General features: G+C 37.5%; 1 protein-coding gene across 1 annotated transcript in view; it reads right to left on the bottom strand.

Annotated features, from left to right (window-relative positions):
- MIPOL1 (mirror-image polydactyly 1) overlaps positions 1–12,560 on the bottom strand; it is a gene marked incomplete at its 3' end in the record, with an annotated part of 242,036 nt that overhangs the window by 192,758 nt on the left and 36,718 nt on the right. The window contains exon 5 of the mRNA XM_080707733.1: positions 7,031–7,160. Coding sequence (XP_080563859.1) covers positions 7,031–7,160 — 130 coding nt within the window. The remainder of the gene's footprint in view (positions 1–7,030; positions 7,161–12,560) is intronic.

Genomic DNA, 12,560 nt, shown 5'->3' with positions numbered 1-12,560 from the left:
AAATTTACCTAGATTCATATGAATTGTAATACAAATAGACTCTGGAATAAAGAAAAGTTGATACTTAAATTTCTCTATTTGTATTTCTTTAAAAATCTCAGTAAGTGTCAGAGATTCAAAAATTGGTTACATCTTGATTTATATCAATTAGATTATACAATCTCTGCTTTATTATATTATATTATATTTATATTATATTATATTATTTAATTAGATTATATAATAAAGCAGAGATTAGCAAACTTTATCTGTAAAGGGACAGATAGTAAATAATTCAGGTTTTCCCTATATTTTCTATCATACCTACTAAACTGTGCCTCTCTAGTGAAAAAACATCTATAGACAACATGTAAATAAATGGGTGTGGTTGTGTTCTAATAAAACTTTATTTATAAAAACAAATGTTAGGGTTGGCGTGGTAGTGCATGCTTGTAATTCCAGCATTTGGGAGGCCGAGACCAGAGGACTGCGGTTCTCACACAGCCTCAGCTATTTAGCAAGGACCTTCTCAACTCAGTGAGACCCTGTTTCAAAAATAAAAAGATTAAAAAACAGGGCTGGAGGTGTAGCTCAGAGGTACAATACTCTTGGTTTTCCTCCCCAACACTGCAAAACAAAACAAAACAAGAAGAAAAAAACCAGGTGTCAATCTGGTATTGTACTATATGTTCTTAATTTGCCCATCCTTGAAACAGAATTTTTAAAAACAAGACCAGTTCTTTGATGTTAACACACTATACATGCTGATTCAGTATATTTGTCATAATTTTCTGTGCTGAATAATTTACTATCTAGTTTAAAATCAAGAATCAACAAGTTATTTTTAGAAAATTAAAACCAGGCCGACAGTAAGTACACTATTTTTTATATCACTTAAGACACAAAAAGTAAATAACCTACCATTTTGAAAAAGAAACAGTTTGAAACAGCTATACAACAAAGCCAATAATAAGCTGACTGGGGTACAAAGGTTTGATGATATGTAGTAGACAACACTTTTCTGTTTTAAGTAAAGACAAAATTAATCGTTAATGTTATATGAAATACAGCTAATAAGCTGTAAATTCTGTCTCATTAGTATAATGTTAAAATTAGACAAAATATTTTCAACCTTTGGTAAACTCTAAATCATGCCTACTACTGTCATGACAAAGTCATGATAATTAGCAAGAATTTTGCTGAAGTAAACGTCTATGGGCTCAAGTTTCAATTGATTTCCTATAACATGCAAATTCTAGCTGACAACCTTCCACTCTAAGTGAAGAGAAACCATCCATGAAATGTCACATTTCTTGATTTATCCCTAAATCAGTCAATATCACCCTATTTCTTTTCTGAAAACACAGTCATTCACCATGTTCAATGGTAAGAAGTGAAACATTGACCTCAAATGATAAAGAACTAGTGACCAGTTAATCAGAAAATTTTACCTTGCTTGCTTTTAATTTAATTTTTGACAGTGCCACATTTAATATTTCAGAAAACTAATACTAACAAAGACTAAAATATGATACCATCTTAAAAGTTTGAATATACATATGAAAACATGGGTAGATTCGTATTTGTAAGTAAGTCATTTTAACTTGAATCCTTTTTACTTTTTTCTCAGTTTTTGATAAAAATAGAAGGAGGAGGAGGAGGAGAAGAAGAAGAAGGAGAAGGAGAAGAAGAAGAAGAAGAAGAAGAAGAAGAAGAAGAAGAAGAAGAAGAAGAAGAAGAAGAAAAGGAGGAGGAGGAGGAGGAGGAGGAGGAGGAGGAGGAGGAGGAGGAGGAGGAGGAGGAGGAGTTGGAGAACTAACAATTTAAGATTTAAGAGAAAGCAGAAGTGGCAGAATAAGATTAGACAAGCACTATACACCATAATAGAAAAACATAAAGTAAATCAGATGGCAAAGGAGAGAAAAAGGACTGAAGGAATTTGAAGATTATGGGAACCAGGAAATAAGAAACTTAAAAAAGATACAAAATAAATGTACACACACACAATTTCATCCTATATTCAAAGCCCTCACAGGCAAACAAAACTTGGTTAAGAATCTGCCCTATGTTATTAAATACTTATTTTAAAAATATACTTTTGAAAGTTCAGAAACTATAGACTCAGTCAAAGAGAAGGGAACCTTCACAGTACTGAGGAAGGATAGGAAAAAAAAATTGTAAAAAATAAAAAGGAGACAAACCAGAAAGGAAGCAGGAATTATAGTTTTAAAATCTAGACACTTTATAATCTTTATCTTTACCTTTCTGGGCTTGTTTCTTAGGCATAAAACCTCAGTAGGCCCACACCTTTAATCATAATCCCCCCTCTCCCCACCTGAGATTCCTGAGATAGTAAACAAATGATCCATAAGGAAGGTCAAGCTCCGGTGCCACCCAGCCACCACCTGTCCAGGTGGGAACCTGAGGATTCTGAGGAAGTCCAGGCCTCCACCCCTGCTATGGACCACTACCTAACCCCTGACAGGGTCTCCTATAAAAAAGTACTGTAAAGACCCAAAGGCACCTCTCCCTCATGAGATGGCATGGAGGTCTCTCCCCAAAGTGTATCCCCCACTTTTCTTTTTCTTTTTTCTTTTTTTTTTTTTTTTTTGTGGTACTGGGGTTCCTGGAAGCCCTTCTACCTCCGGGCTACACTCCAAGACCTATTTTTACATTTTTTTGTTTATTTGGAAACAGGGTCTCCTAAGCCAGGGTGCACGGCTGGCTTGCGCGATCCTCCTGTCTCTGCCTCCCAAGTGCGGGGATTACAAGCGTGCGCCACCACGCCCGGCTCCCCCACTTTTCTAAATAAACTTCTGTCTTTGTCTCTGATTGCCACATGCAGGAATTCTTTTCTGCCATAGAAGCCAAGGACCATGAGTTCCTGAGTCACCTCTGACCTTCCCACCTGACACAGTGCTGCCAGACGATTCTTTTTTGTTGCTCTTTTGGCATGGTATGTGTGGACTTTCCTTATCCTACCACCTGTATCTCTAAAACTAGGATATAGTAGAAAGCCTTCTTATAAACTGTTTCCAGGACTCGATAATTCTTCATGTTGTTACCACTGTTTTAAGTGTTTGTATAATTATTTAGATGATGTTTCTAACAAAATTGGGAACATGATACTATTTCTCCTGCAACTAGCACTATCTGACATAGTATATAATCAATAAATATTCATTAAGTGGAGTAATTAATTAAGAAAAACACTTGGGATAAAGTATAATCCTTCTGTCCCTATTCCTCCTTTAACATCAAAGCTACAAAGAAAAAAGGCAAAAAAATAAGGCTCTGCTTCAAGCAACACAAATTTCAAGATACTGTAATGAAAAGCCGTAACAAGTTAACATACAAATTAAAATAGATATGCAATGGAGGGTAGAAGAACTAGGGACGGAAGGTTCTCTTTAGATTTATCAGTTTAAAAAAATGAACAAAAGTGATGAATTTCACAGAGTTTCTGAGAAAGAAGTTATGGCTTGGATATGTAGGCAGATGGTTGTGCCACAGATCAGGACAGGGGATTACGGAGGAAGATGAGGTTTTAAGAAGGAATTAATAAGTTTCATTTTGGATATGCTAAGTTTGAATTGCCTGGGTAAATCTGAGGTAGACAATTCCAACAAGGTGACCTCATTGACTGAGTCCTTGGCCACACAGTTAAGTGTGCTAAGAATTTTCATTTATAAAGCATAAATATCACCTACCTCAAAAAGGAGTTGTTACATTGTATGAGAACAAATTTATTATTTTGGGGGAGGTAAATTTAATTTTGTTTTGCAGTACTAGGGATGGAACGCAGGGGGGTTGTACCTCTGAGCTACACCACAGCATTATTTTTTAGTCTTTTTATTTTTGAGACAGGGTCTCACTGAGTTGCAAAGGGCCTTGTAAGTAGCTGAGGCTGTCCATGAACCACGATCCTCTGGTCTCAGCCTCTCGAATACTGGGATTACAAGTGTGTGTTACCACATCCAGCTCTGAATTTAATTTTTTTTTTTTTTTTTTTTTTGGTGGTACTGGGGTTCCTGGAAACCCTTCTACCTCTGGGCTACACTCCCAGACCTATTTTACACTTTTTATTTGGAAACAGGGTCTCTAAAGACAGCGCGGCTGGCTTCGAACCTGTGCGATCCTTCTGTCTCCATCTCCCAAGCGTGGGGATTACAAGCGTGTGCCACCATGCCCAGCTGTACTTTTCATATTTATTAAGTCATTTAGTCCTCATAACATGCGGTATAAGGTAGGTCTGTTTTATCCATTTAGAAGTAAAAGAACTGAGTCCCAGAGACTCTGATTAAGTTGTACATGACTAGTAGGTAGGAAGCATCAGAGCAGAGACTTAAAGACAGATTATACAAATCTGTCCTCTTAATCTGTATACCATACTGTGCTCAAATAAAACAGAATGTAGTGAATGACTTGATTTTTATGAAAGCGATCCCACAGACACACCCATTCAATCCATAATCCTTAATTCTTCTAGATAACTGTATTTAAATGCAGAAGTAAGATGAAAATGTTTGAAAAAATGTTTCCTCATCTCATTGATCAAGATAGCCAACAAGTATATGGGAAAAAAATGCTCAATATCATTTGTCATTAGGGAAATGCAAATGAAAACCACAATCAAATATCATCTCACCCCAGTCAGAATGGCTATTATGAAAGAGCGGGAAATAATAAATGCTGGTGAGAACTCAGAGGAAAGGGAACTCTTATACGTTATTGGAAGAATGCAAACTAATATATCCATTATGGAAAAACAGTATGGAGGTAAGCTCAAAGAACTAAGAACAGATGTATTATATGATCCAGTTATCCCATTTCTGAGTATATATATGAAAGAAACTAAATAAACATATCAAAGAGATACCTTAATTCCCAGGTTTATTGCAGTACTTTATAAATTAGCCAAGATATGGAATCAACAAAGATGTCCACTGAGAGATGGATGAAAAAGGAAAATCTAGTATTCTTAAACAATGCACTAACATTCACCATTCTGTTAATGTAATAAGATACCTGAGATAATCAAGTTAAAAGAGGGAATGGTTTGTTTTGGCTCATGGGTTGAGAGGTTTCGGATGTGTACTTGGCCCATCTGAGTCTGTGCTGAGGCACTACATGTGGAGAAGAAGCCGCTCACTTTATGGTTGCCGAAAGGAAAGGCAGAGAGGAAAGGACTGAGGGCCCAATATCCCTCTCAAGGGTACAACCCACTGACCTAGCTTCTTCCCACCAGGACACAGCTTTCAAAGTTCCACTACCTCCTAATATACTCAGGGTCAGAGGCTGCTAACCAAGCCTTCAACACCTGGGCCTTTGAGGGACATCCCAGATTTAAACAAGCTGAATTATGGAGTGTTGGAGAGGGAGAAGAAACCCTGTCATTTGTGCCAAAATTGATGGAACTGAAGAACATTATGTTAAGTGAAATAAGCCAGGCACTGAACAACAAATACCATATATTCTTACCCATGTGGAAGCCAAAGCAGTTAATCTCAAAGGAGTAGAACAGTGATTACTAGGAGTTGGGAAGGGCAGTGGGGACACAGAGATAGAATGATCAAATAACAGGTATCAAAACACAGTCAGACAGGAGGAATAATGACTACTGCCTACTAGGGTGATGACAGTCTACAATAATAAATTATATACTTTATGAAGAACTAGAAGAGAGGAGCCTGGAGGCTCCAAACACAAAGAAATTGTACGGAAATAGAAATGCTTATTAAACTAATTAAATTATTACACAACTGTATTAAAAACCACATGATATCCTATAAATATATACAATTATTATTTGTCAATTTAAAATTTAAAAACTAGTTATTTTGAAGTGGAAAGTGAAAAATTTAGGAGAGTATTTATGTATCTGCGTATTTGTTAAGTTTAATGTTTTATAATAGTTCTCCACCAATCTTTAAAAAATGAACCTGAGCAGGGCGTGGTGGCACACACTTGTAATCCCAGAATTTGGGAGGCTGAGACAGGAGAATCATGATTCGCGGGCCACCTCATCTACTTAGTGAGGCCCTTTGCAACTCAATAAGACCCTGTTTCTGAATAAAGAATAAAAAATAGGGCTGGGGCTCAGAGATAGAATGACCCTGGTATCTACCAGTACTGAAAAAAAAAAAAAGAAAAAAAAAGAACCTATTAATCTAAACAAAATCTAATCACAGTTTGAATACTGCCATTATTAATTATTTATGGCTTTTTGTCTCCTTAATGAGCCATGTTTTAATTAGTACTTTACTATGATCCTCCACAGAGCCTAGTATAATGCTAGACAAAGCAAACATGCCATAAGAATATTAACTGATCATCATCAAACATTAGATTACTACATTCTATCAAACTTTATAGATAATGTGTTTCTAGAAGCATTTTCTTTAGACTAGCTTCATTTGTAACATGTGGCAAAATCTCAGATTCCAAGTGTCAAACTTAGAGAACCAGAATCTACATTCTAGCAAAAGCCTCCAAGCTTCCAACAGCACATTAAAATTGGAGAAGCACTTATTTCTAGGACACTGTTTTTCATAAGCGTGATCCAAATCTATTGCCTGAGTTGTGAAAAATACAGACTTTAAGGCTGTACCTATCCTGCTCCAAGTGTCACTAAAGATTGAGAGCCACAGCTAAAAGAACAAGTAAAACGTAGTGAAGAAGAGGAGCAGGGATACGATGCAGAAAGCAGCAAAAAATGCACAAAGCTGAGGAAGGAAATGATAATAAGGGGGAAGCAGATAATCGGAGGAAAAGAGAAGCCACATGGGAAGAGTAGGTAAGGACACTGACCACAGGACTGTGCAGAAGTAACTATACTGAGACAAATGTGCATTTCATTTTCTAAACGTTGTTTATTACCACTGAGAGACAAGCCCACTCACACGCCAAATGTTTTAGATAAAGACTGTAGGATATACCATTTTCTAACGTCACAATAAGAATTAGTAACAATTTTGGAAGAGGAAACCATCACATACCGCATGTATTTTACTCAGGTTCCAAATACATACAATTTTAAATGTGTACATACACCTTGAGAGACAGATCCATATGCTCGGCTCGTGCAATTGCTGCATCTCTCTCTTCATTGGCCAATTTTAGTCGAGACATAATAGCTTCATCACGCTCTCTCTGTGCTAAATATACGTCTTCAATGAGAGCTGCCAAAATAGATAGTCCATAATCAGTTGGAGAAATGAAGGAGAAAAACATACACATACCAAAAAAGCAACAATGTTTCATTATTAAGAAATATTTGTTTATTCAATTGAATTAGTACCAATTAATCACTTGAAAAAACATTTTAGCAGCTATTGTAAACTTGAGATACTATTTGATACCATGAGATGCACCCATCAAAGAAGCAAAACCTACAGAGTCTAGGAGCAAATGTTGTGAGTTTCTGAAATAAAAGAAGCTCTCTCACACAATGCAGATATGCATATATATTTCGACAACCATATGAGCAGCAACTGGGTAATGTTTATTCAAGTTGAGTATCTGCCTACTCAGTAATTTAGACAATGTGCAAAAGGAAACACATATAAAAATATTGCAGTGCTGCCTATAATAACTGAGACTTAGAAATAGCCTAAGTATTCCTCAACATATTCAAAAATAAGGGAATTACTATACATTCTGGATGGAATACTACCCAACATTTAAAGTGAATTAACTATAGATGGATGCACAAATCTCACAAAGAAAATGTTGGCAAAAATAGCAAGTTGCAACGCCGAGTGTGGTGGTGCACGCTTGTAATCCCCGCGCTTGGGAGGCAGGGACAGGAGGATCACGCAGGTTCGAAGCCAGCCGCGCTGGCTTAAGAGACCCTGTTTCCAAATAAAAATATGAAATAGGTCTGGGAGTGTAGCCTGGAGGTAGAAGGGTTTCCAGGAACCCCAGTACCACCAAAAAAAAAAAAAAAAAAGAGCAAGTTTCAAAATAAAATAAACCTACTATTTATGTATAGGCACAAGTAGTAAAAAATAATAAAATGAGAATGGAAATAATAAAGACCAAGTTAAGTTTAGGTGAGCCACTTTAGTGAGATAATGGAAGGGAAGAAGAGGAAATGGGTCAGGGGAGAAAAGAAGGCAGAGCTGTGCTGGGTAAGCACTGCACGTGTGCACGGAGCAGGGGCACTGTTGGTATAGATTATAAATCCGATGGCATCATTTAGTTTTCCATAGCTGTACATGGGGAGCTTTGATCTTACCTGAAACTGTTATTTCTGAAGAAATAACAATTATTTTAAGAAATTATTTCACAATTTCTACTGGTAGTATACAAGAAACTTTACATAATCTTAAAAATATCACTGCAATGTTAGGCAAAGAAGGTATCAAATACCTAGTCCACCAAACCAAATTTTATGTACACTGTCTAGCCACAAAATAAACTTTCAAAAATAGTTAAATGTTCTTTTACTTTATAAAACACTGGACCACACCCAAGGCTTATTTTAGACTAATACACAATCAAAAGTTATTCTATGACTTAAATTTTAAAATGTAGGAAAGAAACAGATCCTGTGAATAAATCAACAATATTTTTTTCATGATAGACTCAGAAATAGCATACATGTAAAATGTAGCATGCAATGGCAATGCAGAACCCAAACCACTTCCAAGCAGCAAGCCTAAAGAAAGAGAAGCATATCCATTCATTCATTCATTCATTCATTCATTCATCAAGTATTACATCAACTATTACAGACAGACAGACAGACAGACAGGAGATTGAACCCAGGGGCATTATAGCTCTGAACTATACCCCCAGCCCTGTTTTTTTATATTTTGAAACAGTCTCACTAAGTTGCAAGGGCCTTAATTGCTGAGGCTGGCCATGAACCTGTGAGCCTCCTCTCTCTGCCTCCAAAGTACTTGGATTACAAACACATGACATCATGCCTGGCATGTTCTGAAATTTACAGAGGGGAAAAATGAAAACAGCTGAACTCACTGAGCCATTCCTCAACCTATCAACCATGTCATTTTTTTGTTGTTGTTGTTGAAGATTTAAAGAAGTTTATTAAAAATATAGAAATACAGAGGATAGGTACAGCTCCATACCAGACTGGCATGGAGGGGTGACTCGAATGAATACACCAAAGGGATCACACGTGGACCGGACTTTTTATACCCATGACCTACATCTTGTTTGCGTAATTCTGACATAGTGAACATCCCTGTAAGGTACCTCCCCCAGCAAGGTGTGGCAAGGTGTCTCCTTTCATGAAGGTCAACCCCTCCTACCATCTTAGCTAGCTTATCTAATCATGTAGATTTGTCTTTAGATAGAGAAAGGCCTAGTTCTCCTCTCCTATTGACTTGTTAATTACTTTTAGCTAGGTTAATTTACATTGGAATAGTTGCCTGCTTTTAGGCAGAAACCAAGTCCTTGCACAGATTTGCCCCTCACCCAATTTTTGAAATATATTAATAAGCATAGCTTTCTCAAATCTTCCTAGGCCATTCCCAATACTGGTACATTTCCCCCTCTGTCTAGTAACTTCCTGACACCTGTCAGGCCAAAGGTAGATACAGAAAATACATTCTGACATTTACAATTTTTCAAACATTTAACATGAGCTCAATTTCCATTAATTTTTCCCCATTTCTATCACATGAATTTCTATCGCATGAATTCCTCAGTAAAGGAATAAGGATATCGAGTCGGTCATAAACTGCTTCGAGCTTTACAGGGGCAAAGTTGGGGGGCCCCAGCTTTAGGGTAACATTCACGCATATAGTTGGATGGGGGAATCAGATGAGTCCGTGCTGTGTGCGTCTATGACCATCCAAAGGGCCTTGATAGATAGATGTCTGTCAGGTTCTGTCTGTCGGAAAGCTTTAACCCTATGAGACAACACTCACAATACAGGTTAACCATGAAAACCTTAACATAGGACTTAAATGAGAAATTAAAACCTGTTTTGCTGACTTAGGCTGAAACACACAAAAGTGGGATGTATTAAGTTTATTTTGCACCACGTGAATCCAGAAATCAGTGCTGTGGAGACCTGAAATAGGATTTGGAATTAAAGATTTTAGATGATTTGATGAGTACCAGGTCACCTGGACAAAACAGAATTTATCCTTTTCCTCTGGCACTATTTGGAGTTTACTTAAAACTTGCTGGTACACTGACAAGAGGGTAACATTGTTATCTAGGACTATGTCCCAGTCAGAAAACATCTAAAAGTTTCCCCTGGCATATGAGTGAAACCAAGCTGCCAATCTTCACCTGGACATGTGTCTCTAGATTGCTTGCCTGGTGGACTTAACAAGCTTTTGGAATTAATTTCTAAAGCAAATTTCAAATCCTTATATGATACGATTTAGTTTCCTGTAACTTTTTTTTTTTCCGGTAAACAATCTTAAAGCCAGTTTAAAGAATTACAGACTTTGGGGTCTCCCGATTTCATTGCCAAAAGTAATCCTATAGCATTTCTATCCATAGTACACCCCTGCTGCTGAACTCTAACACTTTTCTTGGGAATACACAAGCGGTAAGCTTATTAAAAACCTACACCCCTTTTAATAATCCATCTTCATCACCTATGTAAACAAACATACCACAAACACTCTGCAACTTGCTTTAACCCTCTTGATTTTTCTATCCTGGTCCTTTCTTTCCCATTTGGGACAATCTTAGGATAAACCTTACACCATGCTTTCTTAGTCACACAAAATTTCCTTTCTCTGTATTTACCAACATAAAAAGAACTACATCTATAGACTTTCTACATCTGTCTTTTGTTGTTACATACAAGCAAACCCCAACAAAGCATACCATTTAATGTTGTTCATACACCAGCAATTACAAAAAAAAAACCCATTTAAAAGACTTAAGTGTTACTTTAAACCTTATGAAGTTAAGAGCACTTTAAAGCATTGCATTTAGCATTTTCCTAACTTAATAATTGAACTATAGATCACATGAAAAATTAAGACATTAGATAAATACCACTAGTACCTTAAAACCTTAATTTTGCAAAAGGAATAATATTAAAGACAATGCATATCCTATTTGATCAGACACCTTAAAAATTGTATTTTAAATTACCACAGAAATCCACGACATCGTAAAAGCATCGCTATTGTCTTAAAATATTGATTTTGTTAAAAAAAAAAACTTTATTTGCCGGGCGTGGTGGTGCATGCTTGTAATCCCCACGCTTGGGAAGCAGAGACAGGAGGATCGCGCGGGTTCGAAGCCAGTCGCGCGCTGGCTTAGGAGACCCTGTTTCCAAATAAAAATGTAAAAATAGGTCTGGGAGTGTAGCCCGGAGGTAGAAGGGCTTCCAGGAACCCCAGTACTACAAAAAAAAAAAAAAAAACAAAACTTTATTTAATCACATCTCACAGGAGTCTAATTGGACAATTTTTCTGAAGTTACCAGGTTAGCTAAGGCTGATTGAGATTAAAAAAAAAAATCTTTGAGCAATAACTTTAGTGTAGCCAGCAAAAGGAAAAAACTTTTGTTTTCTGATATTATATCACTTGGTTAGCAGAGAAGCTGAAATCTCTGGTATGGCTAAGACTGGGAGAATGGAAGGTCATCCTGGACGCAGCAGGCTGAATCTTGAGTAAAGAGATGGCTCAGGGCTGGTCTGATAAGCCCCCCCACCCTGGCTAAGCTTTTGGACTTGGGCCAGGAAAGAAGGGCACCGCCTTAGAACTGGCCTCTGAGATCTCACTGCGTGATCGCCTAAGGCTCTTTTAGTCAACTCAGGTGGTGGTAATTGGGAGGATTCACTGGGAACCTATGTCTGGGGACCCCAGTTCCCTCCGGAACTGGGGACAACCATGTCATCTTAACAAAACTGGGGGATTAAACAAGTTACTCTCACTACTGCCACATTGTGTCCAAGGCAAAACAACACAAAAGTTTTCACCTGATATTCAAGGAAAACTAGATCTAGAGTCCACATGTTGCTCTGCATGGGATGGAGTAAACATATGCTACACTATTTCTCCAAATGAACCCAACTATTTAATCTGAACACAATACATGGCACAGCTCTTTGACCAAGAAAGAATGCTAGAATTCAAAACTATCATTGAAATGGCTATGAGTTTGTCATTTTACTTTTTCTGGTATCCCCCTGCCTGACTCCAATGCAGCCCCAAACTCAGCAGACAGCACTCGAGTACAGAGAAAGATTCAGGAGAAACTTTAGTAACCTGGGGCAGCGGGATAAGGGACCTGTTTTTAAATTTTATTTACTCTAATTTTGAATGCTTCCACCCCAAGGCAACCTCATGGAGCAGGCATTGGCAACAGTGGCAAAAGGAAAAGGTATAGGAGCTAAAACCATAAAGGAAAAGAACCCAACTTTCCTTCTCGTATACTCCAGACAAACCCTGGTTTTCTCTCAGTCCTTCTGCACTGTGAAGCGACCACACAAGTCGGAGGTTGGAGGCCAGAGGATAGAAAAGGGGTCATAAAAATCCAAAAACTAAAGAGATAATGGTGAGGAAGGATCTTAGGAAAGCAACACTAAAGCTGCTTATGAACCTGCCTCGCACATGCAAGATCCTCATTCGCATAGC

This window comes from Muscardinus avellanarius (assembly GCF_963383645.1).
Source record: "Muscardinus avellanarius genome assembly, chromosome: 12".
NCBI classification, from domain to species: Eukaryota; Metazoa; Chordata; class Mammalia; order Rodentia; family Gliridae; genus Muscardinus; species Muscardinus avellanarius.
This window is presented reverse-complemented; position numbering and strand designations above follow the sequence as displayed.